The 10,732-nt window shown below is 47.0% G+C and overlaps 1 protein-coding gene across 1 annotated transcript in view; it reads left to right on the top strand.

Annotated features, from left to right (window-relative positions):
* The window catches only part of Tbxas1 (thromboxane A synthase 1), a 149,667-nt gene that overhangs the window by 42,823 nt on the left and 96,112 nt on the right, over positions 1 to 10,732 (top strand). The window contains 1 exon segment of the mRNA XM_060378785.1: positions 6,420 to 6,534. Within this exon segment, the coding sequence (XP_060234768.1) occupies positions 6,420 to 6,534 (115 nt within the window).

Below are 10,732 nucleotides of genomic sequence, written 5' to 3'. Positions count from 1 at the left end.
CTATCACCAAATGCTTCAGACTGGATGACTTACATAGAGGAGAGGTCTGTCCAACTCACAGTTCTGCAAGCTGGGAGGCCCAAAGTGGATGAGCTGCATGGCGTCAGGGCCGCGTGTGCGGAGCCCTAAGGTGATACAAAACAGCACGTGGTGAGGAGAGCACATCCTGGAGCTGGTACTGAGGTGGCCTCTATAAGAGATCTGCTCTCTAATCCGTTCACTCTGAGGCCGAGCTTTGCCGCTCTCCCGGGGCGCTGAAGGTCCCAGCTGGGCGCACCTCTGAAGAGGACATCCCTCCCCCATGAAGATGAAAGCACAGCCAAGGTTTGGGTAGAGACGGTTAAACCAAAGTACATACTAAAAAGTAAGTCAGAGACGGGCTTTTTTTCCTTTTTAAAGAAAGCTTCCCAAAGGCAGAATGTCATTGCACAACACCGGACGGGAAGATATTTTCCCAAGGAGAGGAAGTGGCAGAGCCACATGGCAGAGCCATCCCAGACTCTAGAAAGGAAGGCCACACCTGCAGAAGTCAAATACATTTTTCTCTACTTAAAGATCTTGCCAGGAGCTCCTCAAGCTACAGATGAGCATTTTTATAAGCATAAATTCACAAGATTATACAATTTACATGTAAAATGGGGCCAGTTTCCTCCCGAGGTTCATAAAGCAGCTCTGAGGCAATTCTAAAGGAATTGTTGCAAAATTGGTTTTAGCATTAGTAATATTACTAGAAAAATACGGAAAGACTCCCGTGGCGGCTCCTTCCACCAGAATATACAAGCATTATTTTGTTTTGGGTTTTTTTTTTTTTTTAATCCAGAGGGTATACAAAATTATCTTGATAAGAAACTCAATACAAATATCTTGCCAAAATATGCATGCTTCCCACAGTCTGGTTTTCTTTTACATCTCAGGATTTAAGGAAATGAAAATGGGCATGCCTGCTCAGACACAGATCAGGATTTGTAAGGTGGGGCCCCAATCTGTTCACTGTCAAGGGCATCAGAATCCCCTGGGAGCCTGTTAAAGTAAGAGGTGACTGGTTCCCACCCAGCCTGAGACTAGGCCTGCTTGGCCTGGGCGGGGCCATCTCTCCTTGCCTGCTCCATTCTTGGCTTTGGCTAGCTGCTGAGCCTCCGAGCTGATGTCCTAGGAGGATGGCACCATCTTCTTGTATCAGAGTCTGAGAGCTTATACTTATGCAGGATTCTGGGGCCCACCCAGGCGTGGTAGAACAGGCTTGGGTGAAAACAGGGCTATGTCTTTAAACTTTATTAACTTCCTGAAGGACTTGAAAACCATTACCTTAGTGTGAAAGAATTATAGATGAACAGGAATTTACAAATAAATAAACAAAATATACACAGGGGGATCTAGTGTCTTTTATCCAGTTTACCCCATGGCGATCTAACCAAGTGCAGGTACAACCAGTCCATGCTATCAAAACCAGCAGGTGGGACTCAGTTCATGCCCAGAGATTGTTCAGACTTTATCCAAGCATATATGCACACATGAGTGGCAGCATGTAGAATAGACATGTAAGCATCTGTCTCTCCCTGCAATATCATAGTTCAACTGCTACAGTCAAGTTGTTCATATACTCATTTCTCCTGCTCTTTTGTCCAAGAAAAAAAAAATCAGTTATTCTAAATCTTTTGTCTTTCCCTGCAAGCGTGTGAGTAAATTTGTCCATGCTCATATTAGTTCTTAGCAGGAAATGCCTCACATCTGCAGGCCAGTTTAAGGAGGAGCATGTCTTTATACCAAACCGTGAACATGCTTTGTTTCTGCATTTGCGTAGTTACTAGGTGTCTTTCGTTGTGTGGGTTGTTTTATTTGTTTTGTAATGAACTCATGAGTTAGGCAAATATTCTGCCACTGAGCTCCGCCCCTAGTTGGTTCTGTGTGGGTTTTTTTCCTAAACTTTTAAAATTATACTTACAGCAGTAGTTTGGATGGGAATGTCCGCATAGGCTTCGATGTTTAAGTACTGAATATTTGGTCCCTAGGTGGTTGTGGCTTGGTGAGTCTTAGGAAATGAGGTCTTGCTTGAGGTAATACGTCATTAGTTGGGGAGGCATTTTGAAAGTTTAAAACCTTCCACCACTTCTGGGTAGCTCTCTCTGTGCTTTCAGACGTGAGTTCTCTCCTTCCTGCTCTGGCTGCCAGGCTTCCAAGTCATGATGGATTTTTATCTCTCTGGAACCATAAGCCACAATAAATTCCTTCTTATAAAAATTGCCTCCATCATAGTGTTTCATCATAGCAATAGAAAAATAATTAATGTGTGTGTGTGTGTGTGTGTGTATGTGTGTGAGTGTGTGTGTGTTTAAACCAGTGGAGGTCAAAGGCAAACTCCTGACAGTTTTCTCCTTTCACCATCTTGAGTCCTGCTGATTGAACTCAGGTGATCATACCTGCTGAGTCATCTTGCTGGCCCATTTTTCTTTCTTTCTTTAAATGAAAAAAAGTTGGGATTAGTTAAGTAAAGAAGAATTGTTGTTAAGTAAAGAAAAGTAGAAGTTGATTAAGAACAAAGATAATAGGTCAGTGGTATATAAGTATTTTTTTATAGAATGCTGGATTTGACTTGTTGAAGGTTTCCGTGTCTAGGACACCAGCCCTCCCGTGCTGTCTTGTCTGTGACAGTAACACCATCCCCAGAAGTAAGTGAACCGGGCTGCGTGTCAAGCTTTTGCTTTCTAGAAATTGTGAAGAGCTATCGTTATTTGTTTGTAAATGTTTAGAAGAGTTCTCTACTAGAACCATCTGGGCCAGGAAATTTAAAATTATATATTCCATTTTTATGGTCATAGGACTGTTCAAACTGTTATGACATTTTTCTTTTATTAGTAGTGTTTTTATCAGCAGGAAAAGCAATAGTCTCTATGACAGCACCTTCATCTGCACTTTATTAATCCTCTGCCGCTCCCTTCCCTGCCCTTCTGTCTCCTTTCTCTTCTTCCTTTATCTAATATGTGTGCATATGTGTGGGAGTCTGCACAGGCCAGAGGAGGGCATCAGACTACAGGCGGTTGTGAGCTGCCATGTGGGTGCTGGGAACCAAACCCTGCTCCTCTGCAGAAGCAGCCAGTGCACCTAACAGCTGAGCCATCACACAGTCTGTTTTTGATTTATTAAAATGTTTATGTCATGTTCCTCGTAGTTTCATAAACATGCACACATAGTTTATCTTGGTGTACGAATGTGGCTGTCTTGCCACTTTGAGTGACATGTAGAAATCTTCCATGTTGGTCCTTTTCCCTCCTTCAGAATGTAACTGTCTCCAGCCTTCCCCCAAGTACACTGATCAAAGCTGATGACATTTTAGGCCTTGCTTTAGCTGTCAAGCATACAAAGATCAGCAGAGGGACAGCCTGCTAAGTTTTCCCCATTCTGTGAGGGACAGCCTGCTATGTTATACCTATTCTGTGGTCTTTGTTTTCTGAAGTTTATCTGTCATCATTTAACTTCTCATTGGAGAACCTTCTTTGGCCTTCCTCTGAGGGTAGATCTTCTAGTGATAAATTCTCTTAGTTGTGCTTCATCTTAAAATGCAATTTTTAAAAACCTGTTTCCTGAAAGTTACATTCACCAGGTAGATAATGGACAATACTTTGCTTGTACCAGTTGACAAATTGCTAATTGCCTCTGACCTCCATGATTTCGACCTGTGTACGTACATGTTTGTACATGTGCACATGTGCACATGTGTCCTCATGTGTGTGGAAGGCAGAGATCAGTGCCCCATGTCTTCCTCTATCTCTCTCAACTTTGTGCTTTGATACAGGGTCTTTCACTGAAATTGAAGCTCACTGATTGGCAAGGCTGGCTAACCAGCAAGGCCCAAGGACTCTTCTGGCTTCTACTCTCCAGTGTTAGCATTACAAGTGTGTGTTGTCATGCCCAGTTTTTTCCCATGAGTGCTGGGAATCTGAACTCAAGTTCAGTACAGAGCATGTCAACTGAGTCATCACTCCAGTCCCCTATTTTCCATGGTCTTTCTCCATCCCCTTCTCTCCCTCCCTCTCCCTGCCCTGCCTTTGTGTGTTGTTCGTGTGTGTGTGTGTGTGTGTGTGTGTGTGTGTGTACCTGTGTATGCAGAAACCAAAGGATGACCTCAGTTTTCTTGCTGTCACTCTCTATCTCATTCCCTTACAACAGGGTCTCTCACAGAACCTGGGGCAAAGCCACCACAGCCATCCTCCTGTCTCAAACACTGGGGTTGTAGACACACTCTGCCATGCCTGGCTTTTTACATGGGTTCTGGGGATCTGAACTCGGGTCCTTGCGTTTGCACAAGCGTTTCTTCCACACTGTCTCATGAGTCTCAGTCTCTAAGATTCCCGATGAGAAATGTGTCCCCACAAGGGGCCGTTTTGAAGACTTTTCTTCTTTCTTTTACCACTTTTAGCCAGCAACAGCTCAGCTAGGATGTGTCTTGGAGTATGTTTCTTTGTGTTTACCCTATGTGAGGTGCATTTGGCTTCTTGGATTTTTAACTTAGTGTTTTTTCAGACTGGGGAATTTTTCAGCTGTCGTTTCTTCAGATGAAGGTGATTTAAAGCACACTTTAATCAAAAAGCCCTGCTCGGGGCAGAAGCTCCAACCCCCCTGAATGTGGGCAGAGTCCTGTAAGCATCCGTTCTTCATGGCAGGGCGTCTATGGTTTTCCCTGGTTCTCATAAGACTCCATGACACCTACCACAGACTCGACGAAAGTGTTGGTTTATGACTGGTCTGTGTTATTTGCAGTGTTCTTAGTTAAAAGCAGTCAGAAACTAGTTGGTGGCCTTTCTTTTCTTGTACCACATCTGTTGAATTCCTGTGGTCCAAAGACTTCCTTAACAATTTTGTAAAATATGATTACTTGATTGGATTTTTTTTCCTGAGGCCCTAATAGATGCCAGATAATTTTTTTCTTAAAATAAGTTTGTGTGTGTGTGTGTGTGTGTGTGTGTGTGTGTGTGTGTGTGTTTTATACTGTGTGCCTCACTCAAGTGTTGTGCACATGTACATGTGGGAACATATGTGTATGTACACATGTGGAAACCAAAGGCCAATGTTGGGTGTCCTTTTTAATCACTCTCCACTTTGTTTTTTGAGACAAGGTCTCTCATTGAGCCTGGGGTTCTGGTGACAGAATCCATCTGTCTCCAGACACTCTCCCAGCTCTGGGGTTCTGAAAACACATTGCCATACCCAGTTTTCTTTATATGAATCCTGGGGATTTGAACTCGGGTCCTCACATTTGTGTGACAGGAACTTTCCCGATAGGGCCACCTCACCAGCCCCTTTCTTCTTATTTTTGACTCTTATTTGATGAAGGGGAAAAAGAATTTCAAAAGGAACACCGCTTGGCCGTAGGAAAGTCTGAGTTAGAATGCTAGTGAAAACCCAGCTGCTTTTTCAATGAGGTTCCCTTTTCAAATTTGACCCTCGCTGCTCTGCACAGGCTGCACTAGCCTGTTACACCCAGGAACGCGTCAGCCTCACTCACTGGACACGGGCCTGGCCCCGTGGCCCCATCATTATTCAGCTTTACTATGCACAGTTGGTTTCCATCGCAGATAGTGGTACCCAAGCAGGCGGGACCCTGACCCAGGGCCTCTCCTCCCATCCACCTACTTGGACCAACTCAGGCTCATTTCAGAAACTCAGTTTGGGAACCATCTCTGGGGGTTCCTTGTGCTATCATCCAGGCACTGAGAGACATCCCTCTGATGTCACTCACATCCTGTTGCATGCTAATTGCCATCCTGTTACTCCCATCAGATGAAGAGCCCCTTGGAGGCAGGGACTCGTTCTTAGGGCTTTGGGGTCCCTGTCCATTCTTACCGATAAACCACTTGCGTGAGGACTTCCTCTGGCCAGAGCTCACCAGCAGCAGGTGACTGCCAGAGATTGTCTCAGCTTCTCTGCTGAATGTCCCTGTGCAAAGTTCAGCCATTCTGAGGCAGGGTTAATCATCCCTGCGTTCTCTCAAACATCTGCTTATTTGCTCAGTGCGGAATTAGTATAAATGTTTTCGTTCTAAAACACCAACCTCTCACGTTTGGAAAACTCTGTCATTTCCCCTCCATCTCACTGTTGGATCTTGGGAGCCCTTGTTACTGCATTGACATTTATCGACCTGTCTTTCCTGTCAGCCCATACGCTCCCTGAGTCAGGGACTGGGTCTTCTCTAAATTTCCAGTTTGACGATAAGGTGGCAGTCTGCAAGTGTTGATGGGAAGAGCACTCTATCACAGATCTGCTATTGCTCACTATCGAGTCTGGGCTTTTCAGTCTCTGCATAGTTACTTCCCGCTTACTATTCGCCCTCATTCTAAACCACTCTGAGTTCTTCCTTTTGGGGGGCAGTAGAAGAAAAGGGGAAAGGCACCACATTTTAAAGCAGTTTGTTCGATCCTCCCTAGGTACTATCTTGGTCGTCGGATGTACGTTGTTATTTCTGAGCCAGACATGATCAAGCAGGTGTTGGTGGAGAACTTCAGTAACTTTTCCAACAGAATGCTATGTAGTTTCCACTCTGTATGTGGATGGGAGTGGGGTCATGCTTGTGGTTGTGGAGGGGCGGCTTGTGATAGCTAACCTTGGTTGGCAGTCTGACACATAGGAAGAGGAAGCCTCAGCAGAGGGATCACCTCCATCAGACTGGCCTGTGGGCATGGGGGTGGCTGGGGAGGAGGGCATTTTCTGGATGGTTAGTTGATGTTGGATGCCCTAGACTGCTGTGGGCGGTTTCATCCCTACACAGGTAGCCCTGGGCTATAAAGCGAGGTAGGTGGACATGGGCCTGGAAGCAAGCCAGTAAGCGACATTCCTCCATGGTTTCTGCGTCAGTTCAGCCTCCAGGTTACAGCCTTGAGGACCTGTCCTGACTTCCATTAACAGCAGAAGCTGTGAGGTGAAATAAACCCTTTCCTTTCCAAACTGCCTTTGGCTGTGGGGTTTATCACAGCCGTAGGGCATTAGTTATTGTTGCTGCTGTGATCAAACAGCATGTTCAAAAGTAGCTCCCAGAAGAAAGGTTTATTTTACCGTACAGTCCCAGAGCGATCAGAGTCCTCCCTGGTGGGGAGGGCATGACAGCAAGCCGCAGACATGGTGGCCAGCTAAGGCAGCTGAGAGCCGGCATCTTCAAACGTAAGCATGAGCAGAGACAAAGTAGGAAGTGAGGTGAGACTATGAACCCACTGATGTCCTTCCTCAAGTGAGACCTCACAAAGCTTCCAAACCTTTCCAAACAGCACCAGTGACTGGGGACCAAGTGTTCAAATAGCCGAGCCTCTGGGAAAAATTCTATTCAAACCACCACAAACAAGACGCAAGCTAAACAGGTTTCCATGGAGCTGAGGTCTTAGAAGTTAGCTTCCCAGTAAGCATGGCATTTTGAGAGATGCCCAGAACCACTACAAAGATTTACACCCAAGAAAACTAGAGCAAAAGAGAAAGTGGAGCTAGTAGAAAATGCGAAAGCCAAGAGAGATGGCTAAATCTGTGTTCAAAGTTAGAGGATCCACGGGGCACAGGCCACGTGGCTGAGAAATACCAAGCAAGGTTAATAAATGCCAGCGGGAGAGCAAACTTTGAGGGTCCGTGCGCACACCTTCCTCAGGAAGCATGAAAGCTAAAGAGGAAAGATAAACAGCATCCGCAGGGAAATTAGGCCCCAGGTGTTAACAGCAGGAGTCTCCAGAGGACCCCTGTGCCAGTTCAAGCCCCCAGCCCACTTTTCCTGCATTAATGAAAAAAATTCCAAATAGAAGAAATGGCAGTTGTTGGTGCCGCACACACATCCCCAAGGTGAGGAGACAGAAGTTTCAGCAAAGCAGCTTACTGACCTTCACGTTGATGCTTAGAAAGAGTCTCAGGTGAATTAATAAGCACAGATTAAAAATGTGTGTGCGTGTGTGTGCGCATGCACATAGAGTTCAGAGGTTAACCCCAGTGACTGTCTATTTTTGCCTCCACCTTGTTTGAGACAGAAGAGGTTCTTGTCGTTTGCCGCTGTATACACCAAACTAGCTGGCTGTTAAACTTTTAGAAACTCTCCTGCTTCCACCTCCCACCTTGTTGCAGAAACACTGGGACTGAAGACATGTGCTGCTGAACCTGACTTTATGGGAGTCTGTGGATCCGAACGCAGGTCCACATACTCACGCAGTAAGCGTTTTGGCCACTGAGTCATTGCCCCGGCCCAGACTTCTCTTACAGTTTTTGCAGGGTTGGTAGGTAACACACTCTTTTGTTGGCTGTTTGGCACACCAGTGCACGCCTGCAATACACCAGGCACTGTGAGGATGCTAACTGCCAAGAAGAGGACAGCAGCTCATCCTCAGGTCCTGTGAAGGGAGCAGACCACGTGGGGAGGCTCGCACAGTAGGAGGTGCAGGGTCCTCCAGGCTTCTGTGGAGAAACTTACTTAAAGCTGCATGACGCTTGAGACGCAGCCTAAAATGCTAGGCCTCCTCCTGCATCCCCTACTGACCGAGCTGTCCAGAGAGGGTTTTTTGTTCCTCATGAGAATGCATGAGGGGTGGACAGATTCGGCAGTTAAAAGCATTAGCTGAGTGGTGGCACACGCCTTCAATCTCGGCACTCAGGAAAGCAGAGGCAAGAGGATCTCTGTAAGTTTGAGATTAGCCTGGTTTACAAAGTGAGTCCAGGACCACCGAGGCTACACAGAGAAACCCTGTCTGGAAAAGCAAACAAACAAGCAAGCAAACAAAAGTACTTGCTACTCTTGCACAGGAGCTGGATTTGGTTTTCAGCACCCACATTTCAGTGCAGTTTCCTGTAATTCCAGTTCTGAGGGCTCTAACGCCATCTTCCGACCTCTGCCATCACTGTCTCCATGCGGTACTAGACATACACGCAGACAAATACCCACACACATAAAACAAAAAAGAGTATATGAGATTGATACAGTGAGCCTGGTCCATTTCACAGACAAGGAGACTGAGGCCCACAAAGACTACATGGCCAGCCTAGTCACAGATGACCTTGAGGACTGGCAAAGGAATGAGGCCACCTCCCACTTTGAGCCCAGCCCCCTCCGCACTTCACCACCACAGCTGGTGTCTTGGGAGACATTTCTAGATATCAGAGTTCAACAGTGGTTGACCACTCACCCTACAGGGTAACCATGCTCGTCATCACTGGGACCAGTTCCACACCCTGCATGCCACCCTGTGTCCTTCGAGCGGCTAAAGGAACCATGGGAGTTTAGCTGCTTCCTGCTGCCTTGAGTGTTTTCACCCTTTCACCCAAAGACCCCTGGCAGGCTCTGCCCTGCTGGGATGGGGCACGGCACACTGTAATCCCAGCACTCACGGAGGCAAAGGCAGGCGGATCTCTGTGAGTTCAAGACCCACCTGGTCTTGGAGTCCAGGACAGCCATGACTACACAGAAAAACCCTGTCTCAAAACAACAACAACAAAACAAAACAAAACAAAAAAAAACAACCAACCAACAAACCAAGCAAATGAAAGGGCATATGTCAAAGAGCACAGACCACCAAGTCACACCCCAAGCAGGCAGCAAGGGCTCTGCTGTAATGCTTCCCGAGGCCACCTGAGCCCCTGAAGGTGACTTGAGCATCAGAGCTGTGAGTCTGTATTTGACTTCTCGCTACACCCAAGACGCTGCTGGGCAGGAGACCCGAGAGCTGGCCCTGCGGTGCAGACAGACCCAAGGCACTTGTGCCAGCAGAGGCCACTAAAGGTAGCCATCCTCAGCGGCTGTCAGCTTCCGTTTTTTCTGCCCTCTTTAATTTCCTCCTCACGAACTGGGTCCTGGGGCCCACCTTCTAGACTATGGTTCAGAATGCCCTTCCTCTTGCATTCAGTAAGGGTCAGCTTTTGAGGTCTTCCCTTGAGGTGAAGGAGCATCCATAACTCAGAGACGGATCACGCGTTCCAACCTAATCTCTCCCGGCTCTCGAATCTCCCCGTCTCCCAGCCTGCCCCTGGATCTGTGCACAAGCCGGTAACTCCTAAAATAAGAGGTGATAGAATGGCAGGGCTTGCGCTTATGAGCAGGGTGTGGGGGAGTAACTCTAACTTCTGGGGCCTCTTGCTCCTCCTTTGGAAACTGGGGGTATGCGCTACCCCCCTGGGCTGTTGTTAAGTTAGATGGACTCACCCGTACAAGCCGTGGCCCTGAAAGTCAACACTTGCTTGATGACCGCTGGCTGCGTTCAATTCATCACCTCTTCTGCCCTGTGCAAAACCTAACTGTTCTTCAAGGCTCTCTTCGGATTCTGCCTCTTCCAGGAAGCCTTCCCTGCCTCCATCCACATTTCCCCTCCTCTGCACTCTTATACTCTCATTAACCTGCAATCATTTATCTTCATAAGTGAGCCCATTGGGACGTCTGGCTTTTGTCCAAACTCGGTGATTTATTTTTTCAAGCCTAAGGATGGTGTTTTCTATACCCCCTTTATCCTTTATGGCCCAAACGCATAACGACTGTCATGGTTTGAGTGTGAAATGTCTCCCAATGTGCGCATGTGTTTCAATATTTGTTCCCCAGCTGGGGCTACTGCTTTGGAAGGCTGTGGGAGTCTTCAGAAGAGTGGGGCCTAGATGGAGAAAATCGGCCCTTGGAAAGTAGGCCTTAGCGATTATGAGGCGTCTGTCTCAGCTCTGGCCTGCCAAGCAATGTATGAGCAGACAGCTTCGTGCCCCCGCCACATTCGTGAGCAGAGCTCACTGCCTCGGTTAT

Source organism: Meriones unguiculatus, chromosome 3 (genome assembly GCF_030254825.1).
Source record: "Meriones unguiculatus strain TT.TT164.6M chromosome 3, Bangor_MerUng_6.1, whole genome shotgun sequence".
In the NCBI taxonomy this organism is placed as follows: Eukaryota; Metazoa; Chordata; class Mammalia; order Rodentia; family Muridae; genus Meriones; species Meriones unguiculatus.
Note: the sequence above shows the minus strand (reverse complement) of the source record. Positions and strands in the feature narration are given on the sequence as shown.